At 45.2% G+C, this 19,122-nt stretch overlaps 1 protein-coding gene across 1 annotated transcript in view; it reads right to left on the bottom strand.

Annotated features, from left to right (window-relative positions):
* Positions 1–19,122, bottom strand: part of LOC135211350 (transmembrane protein 201 homolog) — a 108,006-nt gene that overhangs the window by 35,075 nt on the left and 53,809 nt on the right. The window contains exons 2-3 of the mRNA XM_064244664.1: positions 8,065–8,182; positions 1,140–1,354 (exon numbers count right to left, since the gene is read on the bottom strand). Of these exons, the coding sequence (XP_064100734.1) occupies positions 1,140–1,354; positions 8,065–8,182 (333 nt within the window). The remainder of the gene's footprint in view (positions 1–1,139; positions 1,355–8,064; positions 8,183–19,122) is intronic.

Here is a 19,122-nt window from a genome sequence, read left to right as displayed (position 1 = left end):
ATCAGCTGATTGCATTTTACAGATATCATCAGTGTCTTTAGTTGCCGAATGGAACTTTATTCAGAACATCCCTTTCATGAATTATCGAAGCTGGGTTTAAAATGTCTATTCCATATCATGTTTTACATATATATGTTGCCTAACAGGGAAACCATTGTTTTGTTTACTTTTCATTACCACTCTCAAACAACCGCTAATAACAATAAAATAATGAATGATAATTATTGTATACAATTATCATTCACATGATTGAATAGTTCTAAACAGTTACAAACAGCTTTGCATGCTGCCTCACTTGATGTTCCCTGTGTTTTGCTATAAAAGCATAGGGAACATGAAAATAGAAAGTGTCATAAAATCATTTACAAAATGCCATGGATGGTAATGAAGATGATTGGTATGATAGTGACGGTAAAACCAAAGTCAAGTTACCAGAATCACAATGGAATCCCTATGATGGTGGCACATGTGATCAATCTTGTAATATGTATGGGCAAACTTTTAATGAAACATGAATGTTATCCTAAATGTTATTACTACCATAATACACTACCAATGAAATTTCTAAAAGATTACCAAAAGATAAAGGTTGCTGTGAGCACAACCGTAACTCAATGTTTACATTTTCTCAGCTGGTGTTTGTTTCATTGATTTAGAATTATTCCTCAAGTAGGCAAATTGTTATGAAGATATGCCAGTTAATATATAAGGTAAAATTCGGTTTATGTACTTTATTACCAGTTTTACGTATTTCATAAAGTGAATCTTCATGTATGTTGGTGGTTGGGCTATAGCACTGAGCTCAAGAGGCTAGCCTACCTATACACATTTTAGAATTCAAGGTTTGATTTTTAGAATTGTAGTATAAGATGACCTACAACTTTTAGGGGCGAGTTTTAGGATTTAAAAGTTGTCTTATACACGGAAACATACGGTATGTTTAAATCAAAATGATGTAAAGGTATAACCGGACAAGTTTCTATTTGCACTGAGGACAATAAAATTATGATTAAGTCTTGGAAATGTATATCTTGCTCTTCTGTACCTGAGAGAGAGAGAGAGAGAGAGAGAGAGAGAGAGAGAGAGAGAGAGAGAGAGAGAGAGAGAGAGAGAGAGAGAGAGATTCTCTTTAGACTTACTTGTATTCATCTATTTCATTGTCATAATCTTCTGGGTGAATTGGCGTGTACTCGGCTAAAGCTCGTACTTTTAATGTTTGATTAAGATTACAAGTCTGACAAAATCCATTGCCAAGAGCACTTGGTTGATTCTTCACTTGTCTGTCTTTCCGCTGATAAGTCTGGTTTAAGCTCTCACAGTACTGGGCAGGAATATCTCTGTTATAATCACCTTCCTGCAAGATTAATCAATGTCACAACATTACCTTTTTTTAAAAAATGATATTGTAATGATACAATTAAGTTTGTTCATACTTACCTGGCAGATATATATAGCTGTAATTTCCGACGACCGACAGAATTTAAAACTTACGACACACGTAGTGGGAGTCAGGTGGTTAGTACCCATTCCCGCCACTGGGAGGCGGTATCAGGAACCATTCCCATTTTCTATTCATAATTTTTATTTCCACTGTCTCCTGAGGGGAGGTGGGTGGGTACTTAATTATATATATCTGCCAGGTAAGTAATGAACAAACTTAATTGTATCATTACAATATCATTTTTGTTCATGAAACTTACCTGCAGATATATATATAGCTGAATCCCACCTTTGGTGGTGGGAGAGACAGAATATAAGATTTAGGAAACACATATATGCAGATAATTGATATCTTGGTTCCTTACCTGTTAGCATAGCTGGCTTCGTGATTACTGTCACGTAAGTCTGCTTGTGCTACTAGAGTTGCCAGCAAGGTAGAGACCTATATAGCTGGTGCACTCCAGATGATCTGTCAACAGGGGGGGGCGAGACCACGACGTGACTAGACCATGAACCATACCGATGAGGGCAAACGAGGTAAAAATACAACCACCTGGCTTAGCTTACCAAAGGTATCCCACTTAAACTAAGCTAATGGAAGGGAGATCCGCCCCAGGCGGTCACCCCACAACCATAAAACACAAGTTAAAAAAAAAACCCCCTAATCCCTAAAGGATAGGATGAGTGTTACCTCCTGCCCCCAAAACAGTGTCTGCAGCAACGTATGGTCCGAGGGAGAAGCAATTTTCGTATGTCACTTTCACCTCCCGCAGGTAGTGTGAAGCGAACACCGAATTGCTTCTCCAAAATGTGGCATTCAAAATGTCCTTGAGCGCCATATTTTTGTGAAAAGCTACCGAGGTAGCGATAGCTCTCACCTCGTGGGCTCTCACTTTTAGAAGCTTCATATCACTATCACTGCACTTATCATGAGCTTCTTTAATCGTACTTCTTAGAACGAAACGCCCAGTGCGTTCTTCGACATAGGAAGATCAGGTTTTTCACTGAGCACCACAAATTGTCCGAAGAGCCTCTGCAGGCTTTAGTTCTCTGCAGATAGAATTTTAGAGCCCTGACAGGACACAGGACCCTCTCACGTTCATTTCCCACTATTTCTGACAACCCTTTGATTTCAAACGTCCTCGGCCAAGGGTTGGAAGGATTCTCGTTCTTTGCTAAGAACGTAGGACTTAAAGAACAAACCGCATTATGGTCCGAGAACCCAATCTGCTTGCTGATAACCTGGATTTCGCTAACCCTCTTCGCCGTCGCCAGAGCGGTTAGGAAGATAGTTTTCTTCGTCAGATTCCTCAGTGAAGCTGAATGAAGCGGTTCGAACTGATCTGACATCAGGAACTTAAGCACCACATCTAAATTCCACGAGGGTACTTTAGGTTGAATGACCTTCGTAGTCTCGAAAGATCTAATGAGATCATGAAGGTCTCTATTATTTGTCAAATCGAGTCCTCTGTGCCTGAAGACTACAGAAAGCACGCTCCTGTAGCCTTTAATTGTGGGAACAGCTAACTTCACTTCCTCTCTCAGATAAAGAAGGAAATCAGCTATCTGGCTCACAGAGGTTGTGGTGGAGGAAATGCCCTTCTTCCTGCACCAGCATCTGAAGACAGCCCACTTCGATTGGTACAGAGCAATTGAGGAGGGCCTCCTTGCGGTGGCAATCGCCTTAGCCACAGGTCTTGAAAAAACCCTCGCTCTGGCCAACTTCTTGATAGTCTGAACGCAGTCAGACTCAGAGCGGGGAGGTTTTTGTGGTACCTCTCGAAGTGGGGCTGTCTGAGTAGATCTTTTTCCTTAAGGGCAGAGTCCTCAGAAAAGTCTACCAAGAAGGACAATCACCACCTCTGTGGAACCAGTCGGCTGCTGGCCAGAAGGGGCGATGAGGGTCATCCTCGCTCCTTCCAAAGCCGCGAACTTCCTCATTACTTCCCCGAGGATCTTGAACGGGGGAAAAGCGTAAAGGTCTAGACCCGACCAACTCCAAAGTATGGGCGTCTACTGCCACTGCTCCCGGGTCCAGAACTGAGAGCAATACAGCGGAAGTCTTTTCGTCCTGGAAGTTGCGAACACGTCCACATGAGGACAACCCCACAGGTTCCACAGCGACTGGCAAACCTCCTGGTGAAGGGTCCACTCCGTCGGCAGAAGCTGTCCTCGCCGACTGAGAAGGTCCGCTCGAACGTTCTCTACTCCTGACACGAACCTTGTCAGGATAGTGACGTCTTGCGACTTCGCCCATAACAGGAGTTCCTTCGCGATGGCAAACAGAGAAGGAGAGTGGGTTCCCCCTTGATTCCTTAGGTATGCCAGGGCTGTGGTGTTGTCCGAGTTGATCTGAATGACTTTGTTGGCGATTTCTTCCTGGAAGAACCTTAGCGCCAGGTAAATCGCTGATAGCTCTTTTAGATTGATGTGCCAGGACACCTGTTCCCCTCTCCAGGTGCCTGACACTTCTCTCCCTCCTCCCCAACCCGTGGACGACGCGTCGGAAAACAACACTAGGTCGGGGTTCCGAAGCTTGAGAGAAAGCCCTTCTGCGAGCTTCCGTGGATCTGACCACCAATTTAGGTGTTCTTTCACCTCTTTCGTCAACCACAAGATCGCCTCCAGATCTTGTTTGCGCTTCCAATTGTTGGCTAGGAAGAATTGAAGAGGTCTGAGGTGCAACCTTCCCAGAGAAACAAACTTCTCCAGTGAGGAAATGGTCCCCAGCAGACTCATCCATTCCCTCACCGAGCATGTTTCCTTCCCCAGAAAGGTCGACACTTTTTCTAAGCATTGAAGTTGTCGCCCCTGGGACGGAAAGCCCAAAAAAAAAAAAAAGCCCGAAAAGCCACTGAGTCCATCTGAATCCCCAGATAGACTAAGGATTGAGAAGGCGTCAGATGCGACTTTTCGAGGTTTACCAGAAGTCCCAGGGACTTCGCTAACGACAAGGTCGTGTGCAGGTCCTCCAGACACCGGTCTCGCGATGAGGCTCGAATAAGCCAGTCGTCTAGGTAGAGAGAGATCCTTATCTTCGCAAGATGAAGCAGTCTCGCCACGTTCTTCATCAGAATGGTGAAAACCATCGGCGCTGTGCTCAGACCGAAGCAGAGTGCCCTGAACTGGAATACTTTCCCCTTCAGGACAAATCGCAGGTATTTCCTTGATTGGGGATGGATGGGGACGTGAAAATACGCGTCCTGGAGGTCTAGTGAGACCATCCAATCCCCCGGTCTTAAAGCTGCCAGCACAGATCGAGGTATCTCCATCTTGAATTTTTGCTTTGTGACGAAGAGACTTAGGCTGCTGACATCGAGGACGGGTCGCCACCCCCCCCGACTGCTTCGGCACTAGGAACAGACGGTTGTAAAAACCTGGACAATCCAGATCGAAGACCTGTTTCACTAAGCTTGCTTCTCGATCATTTGATCTAGCAGATCGAAAAGCAGTTTCTGTTTTTCTCCTCGATACGAAGGAGACAAATCCTTTGGTGTCGAGGACAGCGGGGGAGACTTCATGAACGGAATTCTGTATCCCTTCCTCACGATATCTAGCGACCAAGGGTCGGCATCTCTCTCTTCCCAGGCTTTCGCGAAAAGAAGAAGTCTGGCTCCTACCGGCGGCTGAAGGACTTCCAGATCACTTCCTACTCTTTGACGGAGCGGGGGTTTTGCCTCTGGAAGAGCCTCTTCCTCGAGAGGCTGGTTTCGAGGAAGATCCAACTCGAAAGGGCTTCGGTTTCTTGGTAGAAGAAACCCCAGAAGAAGTAGTAGCTGCTGGTCTCCTTGAAGACTGAGCCAGAAGATCTTGCGTTGCCTTCTCCTGAAGACTCGAGGCTATGTCCTTAACCATAGTCTGGGGGAAGAGATGGTCTGAAAACGGAGCGAAGAGCAAATCCGCCTTTTGCGCTGGAGAGACGGATTTGGCTGTAAAGTTACAGAAGAGTGCTCTTTTCTTGAGAAGCCCCGTGCTAAAGTGAGTAGTCAACTCCTCAGAACCATCCCTGACGGCCTTGTCCATGCAAGACAATACACTGGACAGCTCCCCCAGACTAATGGTATCAGAACTCCTGGACCTGGCATCCAAAACTCCTAGACACCAGTCGAGAAAGTTAAAGACCTCTAGAGTCCTGAAGAGGCCTTTTAGATGGAAGTCCAACTCGTTATGAGTCCACGAGACTTTTGATGATGACAGGAGGGCTCTTCTGGAAGCATCCACAATGCTCCCAAAATCACCCTGAGCAGAGGCTGGAAGTTTAACGCCGACGTTCTCTCCCGTCTCGTACCACATGCCCCCTTTTCCGCAGAGTCTGGAGGGCGGCAAAGCGAAAGAGGACTTGCCTGATGCTTTCCTCTTCTCCATCCAATCGTGGATTTTGCGGAACGCTTGCTTCGTGGAAAGCGACTTCTTCATCTTGACAAATCCCGATGCTTTCGACGCTTTGAATGAAGAAAATTGAGAAGGAGGAGTACGAGGGGCTTCAGGTTGAAATGTTTCTCAAACACTCCGACTGGAGAGCGCGTCAAAACCTTGTAGTCCGATGAGACAGGAGCCGACTGCTGCTCTTCCTCTGCTTCGACGAAATCGTCACTAACTCCCTCTTCAGAAACTGGAGAAGTTGGAGGGAGTACTGAAGAAACTCGACGAACAGGTAGGGTTCCCTCTTCCACCTGGTGCTTGCGTTAGCGAGGAACTGGCGTCCACAGGCGCGCTGCGGCGTCCGAAGCCACACGTTTGCCGCCGACTGGTGCACGCTCGGCATACTACTAGTGCACGCCTGGCGCCACTGATCGCCCACTAGTGCGCGCTTAGCGTCCACTGGCGTGCGCTGAGCATCCGCCAGCGCGTTTATCATCAACAGGTGCGCGCTTGGCGGCAACAGAAGCACGCTCCACTTGCACAGAAGCGCGCTCAGCGACCACCGCTCGCTTCCGAACATCAGAAATCGTGAGAGCGGGTAAAACCGCTTCCTGAGAGCGAGAAACGAATTTCTCACCTCCTCTAGAGAGCCGCTGGGGAGCAGAACGAACTCTAGAGGGAGACTCAACGGAGAGAGGCGAGCGAGGAGAAAGAGAAGGTCTTGACTTCTTCACAGGAAGCCTATCATCCTTCCTACGACGACGCGGAAGAGACTCTCTAGAAGCAAGAACGTCCTGAAGTTGTTGCTGCAGTGACTGAAGCATCTTCTTGGTTGGTGAATCTTCCCGTTCTGGGGAGGGACTGATCCTGTGAGCAGGAGAGTAGCGAGGGGACGCCTCCCTCCTCCTCCCAGGAACGCCCTCTTCCCGAACTCTAGAGCGACTGTAATGCTCAAACGAGTTAACTGAATCCAAGTCCGACGACTCCCTACGCCTTTTCTGCGGCGGGAAAGCGGCGAACGCACTATCAGGAGACGAGCGAAGTTCCGGAGAACTTGGACGTGAAGCGTCACGAACACGCACCGTCCTTTTCAACGGACGAGAAGCACCATGAGAACTCCACCCTTTACGTGGGGATGAAGCCTCAGAAGACGAAAAACACTCCTTGAGGAGACGTGCACGCGCACGCTCCTTGGCAGTCTGAGGATTTTCATCAGAAACTGCCGAAGGCACGCCAGATCGGTGGGGGTTCCTTGTAACCCTCCTTCGGCTTTCAACATGCTCTCTCCCCGGGTCCTGGGAGTCAAGCAGAGGTCCCGGCCTAGAGGCGAAACGAGGCCGATCTGGCGCACCCTCCACTACACAAGGGGTATCACTGCACTTCTGCACTTCACTTTTGCTCTCAAGAGCCAACACTTTCGATTCTAAATTTCGAATCGACTCCAAAATTAAGGACAAAGTATTACCCTCTACCGACACTGTTTCGGGGCCCGAAGGCAACACTACAGGGTTAGGAAAATTAACAGAAGGAGGGTTAACAGGAGAAACATTAATTTCTTGCATACCCGAAACACTCCTAGAGGAAGACCTCCTTAACCTATCCTTCTCAAGTTTCCTAAGATAGGTTTCATACGCCTTCCACTCAGAATCTGTTAACCTTTCACACTCCTTGCAACGGCTTTCATATGCACATTCATGCTCCCTGCAACCTTTACATACAGTATGGGGGTCTACTGAAGCTTTCAGTAGCCTACTCTACAATCAGATTTAGAACAAAATCTAGCGCTAGCTGAACTAGACCCTGACATTTTATCCAAAGAGAAATCCAAACCAAGATCAATCCAATCCACTAATAACGTGTGCCTAGCCACCGATCCAAGTCAATTAATCCAAAAAAAACCAAAAGGGATACTCAAGTAGCCAAAAGTTTCCAAATCCAGACGGAGGTGCTGTAAACAGATGTTCACAACACCGGCGACAGAAAAATTATGAATAGAAAATGGGAATGGTTCCTGATACCCGCCTCCCAGCGGCGGGAATGGGTACTAACCACCTGACTCCCACTACGTGTGTCGTAAGTTTTAAATTCTGTCAGTCGTCGGAAATTACAGCTATATATATATATATCTGACAGGTAAGTTTCATGAACAAAATAACTATTTATCAAAAACCAGTTTACTGACCTATCACCATTCTGAGTACAGTATAAATTCTTTCATATTTAACTACACATCATCACAAAGTAAAATTAGATAAAACTAACCTCTGTAAAACCATTATATTGCTGGCAAGAAGGGCACATCCAGCCATCACTGTGGCGATACTCAACTTTTGTGTCCTTATTGCAAAACCAACAGTTAACTGGTACAAGCCACCGAGGTCTGTAAGATAAAAAAAAAATATATATATATTAAAAAAAATTACAGTATTTACAATAAGTTCTCACCAAGTCCCCTAATAAAGTACAAGCAGTCCACGATTATCAGTGACTCGGTTGATGGGGCTTGTCCAGTGCCATAAAATCGGCAATTTATGGCGCCATAACGGGCCAAGTTTTGGTTATTGGTGCCATAAGGTGCCAAAATTAAAGTTACAGCACCAAACATGCCTAACAGAGGCACCATCAACTGGTTATTGGCGCCACAAATCGCAGTCTCAGTTGATAGTGGTTTTCGCTTATCAGAACCTGCCAAGAACGGAACCCCTATTGGATAACCAGCTACTGCCTGTACTGTACAGTACATACACTGAAATCTTGCAAGTACATCTGCCGTCGCTGCTGATTTCAACCCATACATAATGGGAACCTTGTGCATTCTGGCAAACAAAAACACAGTAATTAAAATTTATTTCTTATCAAACTGACCAGGATGAACAAGCCTGATATTAAGTCTTTTGTGATACCTCCCTGTAAGGTTTGGTTAGTGGCAGATTCACTGCACTCATGGGCCATGAAAATTTGCATAGCAGTAATTGATTTTTATCCTCCAGGTATCAGTCTCTTTCATTCCACATTAATAAACTTGATGTCACTGTAAAGCTGAAGAGCTGTGCTGCATCATGAGTAGAAAAAAACATAAAACAGTAAAGCATCCATTTCACGAGGTAAATTTAGCCATATTTTTTTTTGGTTTAATTCACTCAAAATCCCTAAATACCCTCTTTTATTTATACAGCACCAAATTGAGAATATTTGGCTTTCTTTGATATATAATCCATTACTATTTGTACTAGGTATAATACTACAACAAAGAATATTGTAGTATGCAAAGTAGGGAGACAGGGATATTCAGAGTTAGCTGGGCAGGGGTCTTTGTTTCCATACAATATTTCAAAGAAAAACCAGAACTTTTGAGAATCTCTCTTTATGCCCAAAAATAAAAACCTGTGCCTAAAATACAAGGAGACAAGCATAGCAAAGAATTCTTTAAAGAGGCTATATAGAGACAAATATAGAAAAACATTCATGGAAGAGGCTTTCTTTCCAGGAACTAAAGCCTTGAACATGATATTGTCATGTTACAATAAAGTTTTATACATACTTACCTGACAGATATATACTTAGCTATAGACTCGTCGTCTCCGACAGAATTTCAAATTTCGCGGCACACGCTACAGGTAAGTCAGGTGATCTAACCGCCCTGCCCTGGGTGGCAGGACTAGGAACCATCCCCCGTTTTCTAATCAGAATTCTTCTCTTCCACCTGTCTCCTGCAGGGAGGCTGGGTGGGCTATTAATCGTATATATCTGTCAGGTAAGTATGTATAAAACTTTATTGTAACATGACAATATCATTTTTATACATTCAACTTCCCTGCCAGATATATACTTAGCTGATTAGCACCCATTGGTGGTGGGTAAGAGACAGCTAACTACTGAAATAGACAGGTAAACAACATATGTTGTAGGTATTTATAAACCTTGGTTCCTACCTTATTAGGCTGAAGACTTCGCGGCTACTGCCTTGTAGTCTGCTTAGCCTCAAGAGCCTCAGCGAGATAATGATCTATGGCTAAGAGTTCTTGTGGGTCTGCCAATGGGGTCTTATCCACTTACTCGGCAGAGCCTAAAGGCCTTTGTCATTGGGTGCTATTCCACTAACATGACAATACACCTTGTTCAAGGAGCACAAAACCGATCCCGATCACCTGATCCTAACATCCATGTTAGTTCTAAGATTGTAAGGAGTTATCCCCGAACTCCTCACAAACAACCAAAAAAACTCGAAACATAATTATACTTTCATTACAAAATATACAAAAAAAAAATTTTTGTACTCCCCTACTAGTCATACATACCCTTGATCCCCTACCAGCAATGACACTCTGCTCCTGTGCGACAGTAGTGAGCTTGCTACTAGAAAACCAAGCACATATCTGACAAGAGGGTTTATGTACGATAAAAAACACAAAATTAAGGATCAGTCTTTGCTCCAAGACCCAGTACTGTATCTGCTGATACAAAAGGACCTAGCGAGAAGCACTTCTCATAGGTCACTCTCACGTCCTTCAGATAATGAGATGCAAACACTGAATTGCACCTCCAATATGTAGTCTCGATGATATTCTTCAGAGACATATTCTTTTGGAACGCCAAAGACGTTGCTACTGCTCTTACTTCATGCGTCTTGACCATTTAGAAGACCGAAGGATGCCTCAGAGCAGTTCTTGTGAGCGTCTGTAATAACGCTTCTCACAAAGAAAGCCAAGGCGTTCTTGGACATGAGTCGTTTGGGGTTCTTCTTCTGCACTCACCAAAGACCTTGTTGACAAGCTCCCATCTGTCTCTTCCTCTCTAAATAGAATTTAAGAGCTCTCACTGGACAGAGAGATCTCTCTATCTCTCTGCCTACCAGGTTAGATAGGCCTTTTACCTCAAAGCTTCTGGGCCAAGGTTTTGATGGGTTTTCGTTCTTTGCCAGAAACATTGTCTGGAAAGAACAGATGGCAGCATCTCCTTTGAACCCCACCGTGGAATCCAGAGCGTGTAATTCGCTCGTCCTTTTCCGGCTGTAGCGAGAGCCACCAGGAACAAGCATTTCCTAGTTGACGTTCGCGGAAGGTCGCCAGATGTAAAGGTTCGAATTTGTCCGATGAAAGGAATTTCAGGACCACGTCTAGATTCCAACTAGGTGTTCTAGGAGTAGCTGCTTTCGACGTCTCAAAAGATCTAATTAGATCGTGTAGATCTTTGTCGTTAGCAATGTCTAGGCCTCGATTCCTGAAAACTGAAGACAGCATGCTTCGGTATCCTTTTATTGTCGAGACAGACAGGTGTGACTCCTTTCTCAGAAAGAGGAGGAAATCGGCAATATTCACTATAGAGGTACTGGAGGAGGACAGCTTCTGACCCTTACACCACCTCCTAAAGACTTCCCACTTCGACTGGTATACTCTTCTCGTCGAAGCTCTGCGGGCTCTAGCGATAGAGCCCGCAGCCTCGCGAGAAAAGCCTCTCGCTCTGACAAGTCTTTGGTTCGATAGTCGAAAGGCAGTCAGAGCGAGACCTGGGAGGTTGTGATGAAACCTCTCGAAGTGGGGTTGTCTGAGTAGATCGTGTCTGTTGGAAGCGATCTGGGGAAGTCCACTATCCACTCCAGTACCTCCGTGAACCATTCCTGGGCTGCCAAAATGGGCTATGAGTATGAACTTCGTGTTCTTCGAAGCTACAAACTTCCTGAGCACTTCCCGCCAGGATTTTGAAACGGGGGGAAAGGCGTAAGCGTCCACACCCGACCGAACCAATCCTGGAGAAACGCGTCTATTGCGAAGGCTCTCGGATCCTCTACTAGAGAGCAAAAGGTCTCTATTCTTTTGGAGAGGAACGTCGCAAACAGGTCTATGTGAGGTCTCCCCACAGGGACCAAAGACTTCGACACACTTCTTCGTGAAGAGTCCATTCTGTGGGAAGGACCTGGTTTCTCCTGCTCAGTCTGTCCGCTCTCACATTTTTGATCCCTTGAACAAACGCCTTGTGAGGAGAGTTATGCCTCTTTCTTCCGTCCAGGTTAACAGGTGTTTTGTCAACTGATAGAGGGAGAACGAGTGCGTGCCTCCTTGCTTTCGTATGTAAGCCAGAGCCGTGGTGTTGTCTGAGTTGATCTGTATCACCCCGTCTCTGACTATCTTTTCGAAGGACTTTAAGGCTAGGTGTATGGCCACAAGTTCCTTGCAATTGATGTGCCAGGACACCTGTTCCTTTGTCCAGGTGCCTGACACCTCCCTTGCTCCCAGCGTCGCTCCCCATCCCGACTCCGAAGCGTCGGTAAACAACACTTTGGTCTGGGTTCTGCAGAGCAAGCGATAAGCCTTCGTTCTTTTGAAGCTGAGGGATCCACCACCTCAATGATCTTTTACTTCTTGTGGAAGTTGGAAGATGTCCGAGAGTTGACCAGTCTTCCAATCCACACCTCTTTGAGGAAAAACTGAAGAGGGCGAAGGTGAAGTCTCCCTAGCGAGAAGAACTTTTCCAATGAGGACAGGGTCCCTAAAAGGCTCAGGTAATCCCTCGCTGAGCTGTTCTTTCTCTCTAAGAAGCTCGAGATTCTCGACAAACCTCGAGCGATTCTTTCTCGCGAAGGATATACCCGAAAACCCCGAGAATCCATCTGAATCCCCAGATAGACCAAGTTCTGGCTGGGGATCAGTTGTGACTTCTCGAGGTTGACGAGCAACCCTAGCGAATCTATCATGTTCCTTGTTACTTCCAAGTCCTCCAAGCACTGACTCTTCGACTTGGCCCTGATCAGCCAGTCGTACCAAGTTAGAGGGAGATGTTTCCCCTCCCCTCTAGGTGAAGCCATCTTGCTACATTCGCCATCAGGTTGGTGAATACTTGTGGGGCTGTAGACAGACCGAAGCACAGAGCCCTGAATTGAAAGATCTTGTCTCCTATCACAAAGCGAAGATATTTCTTTGACTGATGGTGAATGGGAACGTGGAAATAGGCGTCTTGCAGGTCCAGAGAGACCATCCAATCTCCTGGAGACGAAGCGCTGACATTACAGAGGCGGACGTTTCCATACGAAACTTCTTTTTCTGTACGAAGCGATTCAGAGCGCTTACGTCCAGAACTGGCCTCCACCCCCCCGATGCCTTTGGTACTAGAAAAAGGCAATTGTAAAATCCCGCCGGGGAGTGTGGATCCTGCACAAGTTCGATGGCCTCTTTTTCCCACATTTGTTCCACCATTTGAAGGAGAGTCTTTCGCATTAACGGGTCTCTGTACCTCGCTGACAGCTCCCGAGGCGTAGATGTTAGGGGCGGGCTGTCTTCGAAGGGGATTACATATCCCTTCTTCAGGACCGACACTGACCAAAGGTCGGCTCCCCTTTGTGCCCATACTCCTGCAAAGTTCAGGAGTCTGGCGCCCACTGGTGCTTGGAGGAACAACAAGTCATTTTCGATTTCTTGAAGGGCCTAAATGAAGACCTTCCTCTCTTTTCAGAGCTCTTCTTTCTGGCAGGGGGACGAGCCGCTGCACCTCCACGAAAGGGCTGCTGAGTAGGACGAGATTCCTTCTTAACCGTCGCCACTACCGGTCGTCCTTTCTTGGACGTTTGTGTAAGTAGGTCCTGCGTCGCCTTCTCAGTTAGTGAGCGAGATATATCCTTGACTAACTGAGAAGGAAACAGATGATCTGATAGAGGGGCGAACAGTAAGGCAGTCCTCTGGCTCGGAGAAACTCCTTTCGATAAAAGGGAACCATACACTGATCTCTTTTTCAGGAGACCAGCCCCAAAAAGTGAAGCCACTTCACCCGAACCGTCCTGTACTGCCTTGTCCATGCAGGACAGGACGCTATGGAGAATTTCTGGATTCTTCAGAAACTCCGGATCCTTAGATTTGTTGGCCAGAACTCCGAGTGACCAATCCAGAAAATTGAACACCTCTAAAGTGACAAAAGTCCCTTTAGAAAAGTGGTTCAACTCTGAAGTGCTCCACGTCCGCTCTGACCGAACCTAAGGAGTGACGTCTAGAGGCCTCCACTAAACTGGCAAAGTCGGCATCTGCAGAGGCGGGTAAAGAAAGACCCATAGTCTCTCCTGTCCCATACCAAATACCTCTCTTCCCGTGCAATCTGGAAGGAGGCATGCAGAATACTGTCTTTCCTAACTCCTTCTTCTTGTCCATCCAAGAATCTAGAGAATGGAGTGCTTTCTTCATCGATATCGCAGGCTTCATTTTCAAGAATGCCGACGATTTAGCCGTAGCTGAGCTCGAAAAGAGCGAACGAGGAGAAGGAGGAGCTGCAGGACTAAGAGAATCTCCAAACTCTTGTAGAAGTAATGAGGCCAAGACTTTGTAACTAGAAAGTCCCTCATTAGCAGGAGGTTCGTCGTCAGACAACTCGTCTAACCCTCGATCAGACGAAGGAGAAAGTTCAACGTTTTGAGGGAGAGTCCTTCCAAGACCTCCTATGTTCTGGAAGGAGAGGAGCTCCTATTTGGCGAAGAGTCATAACCTCCAGGAACGAGTCCCCGACTCTTGACTCCTGGCTCTTGACTCTTGCCTCCTGACTCCTGCCTCCTGGCTCCTGACTCCTGCCTCCTGACTCCTGACTCCTGCCTCCTGCCTCCGGACTCCTGCCTCCTGACTCCGGACTCCTGGCTCCTGCCTCCTGACTCCTGCCTCCTGGCTCCTGGCTCTTGCCTCTTGCCTCCAGGCTCTTGCCTCCTGGCTCTTGCCTCTTGCCTAGATGCCTCCACACTCTTGGCTCTGGGCTCCTGCCTCCTGGTTGACTCCTCACTCCTGCTCTTGGCTCCTGCCTGCCTGGGTGACTCCTCACTCCTGGCCGGTGCCAGACGTCTGATTGATTCATCAGGTTCGTACCGGAAAACCTCACCTCGGGTAGGAGTATCGATCCTGGAGGTAGATACCTCCATCCGTCTGGAGGATCTTTTAATAGGAAGGGAAGTGTCTTTCCTTCTAGGAGGCTCCTTTGACAGGACTCCTACAAATGACGAAATCTGTTCCTGCATCGCCATCATGAACCTCTTTGTAGCCTCCTCTTTATCCTCTTCGGGAGGAGGGGAAGGAGGAGGGGAGGAGTCCATAGCCTCCACCTCCTGCCTCCTTCTCACTCTGGTTGGAAGAATGGCTCTTCTCGCCTTCTTAACTCCCGATGGAGACTCCTCAGGGAAGTTTTCGGGGCTCGAGTCAATAGTCGGCGCCCTCCAACTCCTCTTGAGAGGCCGAGATCGATCGGAATCTCTCCAATCACGTCTCGGTGATGAAGATCCCGACGACGAGAAACACTCACGTAGGACGCTTTTACAATAGCGGTCCTTGGCAGTCTGGGTGTCACAGAAACCGCCGAAGGGACACCTGATCGGTGGGGATTCTCCACAACCTCCTTTCGGCTTTCGACATTCCTTCTCCTGCTGGGCATGTGAGCTTGGAAGAGGTCTAGACCTAGGAGCGTTGCTGAGCCGACCAGATGCCCCCTCCACTACACTGGGGACACTTATATCACTGTCCTACTTGACAAATCACTAGCCTTACCTTGTATGGCAGCCATTTTGTTTTCCATTATTTTGAAGGCTGCTTTTAGATCTGCAAGTTCTTTCGCTGGATCTACAGGTTCTGCAATAGGAGAAGGGGCTGCAATGGAAGGAGAAGTAGCAATACTTACCCTTGGGGAAGATCCCAAGCTTGGAATTAGTTCAGATCTAGAACTACTTAAACTTCTATGAGAAGCCTTCCTCATTCTTCTCTTTCTAACTTATTTAAATAATTAGTTAGATTCTTCCATTCGTTCTCACTCAAGTTCTCACATTCTTTACAAGTATTAGTAAAAGACATTCAATACTCCCCTGCACCTCTTGCATACTGTGTGAGGGTCGGTATACCGAAGCTTTCGGCAACCTCACCTTACAGCCTACATTCACACACGTCTCACAACCATACTAGAGTCAGACATCTTTAAAGAAAATCCAAATCAAGTCCACAAAAACAGTCCACAAAAGCGTATGCCAATCCAACAATCCAGATACGTCACCAAAAGTCGGTCAAGAAGATCAATTGCCGGTGAAAAAGAAAAACCAATCGAGAGGGAACCACAACATGTTGATGGTCCGGCGACAGAAGAATTCTAATTAGAAAACGGGATGGTTCCATAGTCCTGCCACCCAGGGCAGGGCGGTAGATCACCTGACCTACCTGTAGCGTGTGCCGCGAAATTTGAAATTCTGTCGGAGACGACGGAGTCTATAGCTAAGTTATTATCTGGCGAGGGAAGTTGAATGTATAACCAAAAATACCCAATACAACCTAAGTAAATTGCAGTGCAAACGAAGGTTCTATTTCCAAAAAAATAAGATTTTTCATGACAAGATTATTTGGATACTTACCAACTGTTAAAGTTAGCTTATATCTTCATTCACCTTAAATACAATCAGCATACAAATGTTTAGAATAATGCTTGGCTAACCCACTGGGACTGTCTCTGTAATTATTTGTTTCTCACCAACAATGTTTACGTTTCTCGGAATTCTTACACCACCCCCACTAAGGTGTGGGAAGGCTGGATGGATTTCCATTTTAACAGTATGTAATATCTACAAATAATGAATTTTATCTAGAAATTATCAATAGTATTTGGAATACATCTTAACTAATGTTAAAGTTAAGTGACTACCACACTGAATGAGGATTGTGGGTTAGTGCAGCCTGAGAAAGAATGTTCAGCTAAGCAAACTAAAACCTTCTTAATAAGGGGGAAAAAAAAAGAGTTCTTCAAACATTCCTACTTATTGTGTGAACCTTACTAGCTAGTACTGTCAACAGACACTGGAACCACATCAGGGTGTAAGGCCCCCGAGTTAACAGATGGGCTTGTTTGCTTAATAGTAATTCCGGGGGTTCCCGTCAGGGAGGGAACTAGTCACCTGCTCAAGACTATGAAGATTTACCAGCAAATTCAAGCTGCTCTGTATGAGGAAACTATAGCCACATAATTACTATAGCTGGTTCACTTAAGGTAGATCCTTGGTGTGAGCCCTATACTTACGAAAAGTTTGTTTGGCAGCTGCTGATTGGCTGGGAGCTGCCTACCTCTCGGTACCAGCCAATCAGCGGCCGCTAAACAAACGTCTCGTAAGCATAGGGCTCATCCAAGAATATACCGTAAGCGAAACCATTATAGTAAGTTCATTATATAAAACTACACCACTTGTAGAGTTCTGCCATGCTCTAAATATTTGTTTATAAAATATTGACTGAATAAAGAACCATCAAAGAATAATTGTTTCTCCGCCAAATTATGAAGCAGCAGAAATCAATCAAGCAATGTCTTCATTGACACTCAATGCAGAAAATAAAAGTGAAAGCTTGAAGTTTCCATCAAATTAAGTAACTTGAAACTATTCAAAATTGATTAAACCCCTCGTGGACAGGTAACATACATACAGGCAGTCCCTGGTTATTGGCGGATTTGGTTAGTGGCGCTTGTCTAGCGCCATAACAGGTAAAGTTTCGGTTATCAACTCCATTAGGTGCTGACAATACGTAGAGTTATGGGGCCATAACACACCTAACAGAGGCACCATCAACCAAAAATAACAGTTTCAGTTAATGGCGGTTTTTGCTTATCAGCACTGCGCCATAAACAGGGACTGCCTATACGTACAGTTCGGTCCCAAAATATGCACTTTCAAATTGTGCGATTCCCCTTTTAAGCAGTCACTAGTTTCTCAAAAATAGATTTTCTGCAAATGTATCAAATCTATTGTCTTTTCTGTATCTGCGAAGCCGTTCAAGTTACACACTGCAAAAGCATCAAATCTATTGTCTTTTCAAGTATTTGAGGTTGTGTGGGTGGGTGGGGGGGGGTTTGCTGTTATCTGAGAAGGGGTTGGAGGGTGGAAGGGAATGTGAGAGAAAGATTTCCTGTTCAGCCATTAGCTAAGACAGAAGGCTCTGCTTCACGCATTTGAGACGTCATAGCATATGTGTGATATCATCATCATCGCCATACGTATTATTAAGATCTGCAAAGTGTATTCTGATCATCATCATCAGCATACATATTATTCAGATCTGCAAAGTGTATTCTGAAGGCTTCTGCTCAGCCATTAGCTAAGACGGAAGGCTCATCCTCACGCATTTGTGACGTCATAGCACAGTGTGTTATGAATTATCGGTATCATCATCATCACCATACGTATTATTCAGGTCTGTGAAGTGTATTCTCATCATCTGCATCATGTATGCATCTGCTTAGAAGTCGAAGAGGAAGATCTATTTTCTTTAAAACTAAAAAGCTGTCCTTAAGTTCAATGAAGGAAAGAGCAACTTTCATTTGGCAGCAGTCGACAACTTGAAATCCGTCATTGCTGAACATGACGTAAAAACTTTTTTATCTAAGTTAACTTGTTTTGACCAACTTTCTTTCGGCATTTCAGTCATTTATTTTTTTCTATTGTTGAAATAGATTTTGACGAAAATTATTAGTAAAAGTGATTAACAGAGACAACGTGTTTCAGAGAGAGAGAGAGAGAGGGAGAGAAGAGAGAGAGAGAGAGATAGAGAGAGAGAGAGAGAGAGAGAGGATAGAGAGAGAGATAGAGAGAGAGAGAGAGAATCGCTCGATCTAAACTTTTCAAGAAATTCCCATTTTATGTTGATTTTTAATTTTATCATTTCTTTTTAAGAAATTGTAATTTCATATCAAATTTTGTTTTGAATTTTCATAAATTCTTTCTTATTGTAGAATAAATTAATTTAGATGAAAACGATTACCAGTGAACATGACGGACAAAGAAACTGAGACAGGCGCTCATAACCAGGTTTGTTAGGCCTAACTGGGAGTGATGACACGCATGATCCACCAGTCCCCAAAAACCTCAAATGGTTCACAAATCCTTCCTTCAGCATAAGAACTCTTAGCGGAGGATTAGATAGAGGAGTTTAAAGGTATTTTGGCATAGGATAGGTAGAGGAAATTCCATCTAAAAGGATTTTTAAAGGAAATGACTGTATAGTACAGTGCACTTGCACCCAATGGTGGCAGTGTTCACACGTGGGAGTTTTCACCATCCTGGGTGTAATTTTAAACTTTTTTCAGGTTATTAAAACTTTTATAATTTTTTATTTATCCATAAGAACAATTTCATATTAGAAAAAATTTACAGTATAGTATATAGAATGTATTGAAATAGGTAATAGTTGGACTGGTAAGTTGTCGTTAGCCTCAGTCCTAATGGAATTACAGTGTATTGGCATTCTCCGTATTTATTGTGGACTCACACATTCAAGGATTTCTCTCAGGAACGTTTCCCCGCATTATTAGCGGAAAATTTGCATCTTCATGGTATTTTTC

Source organism: Macrobrachium nipponense, chromosome 4 (assembly GCF_015104395.2).
Source record: "Macrobrachium nipponense isolate FS-2020 chromosome 4, ASM1510439v2, whole genome shotgun sequence".
NCBI lineage: Eukaryota > Metazoa > Arthropoda > Malacostraca > Decapoda > Palaemonidae > Macrobrachium > Macrobrachium nipponense.
Note: the sequence above shows the minus strand (reverse complement) of the source record. Positions and strands in the feature narration are given on the sequence as shown.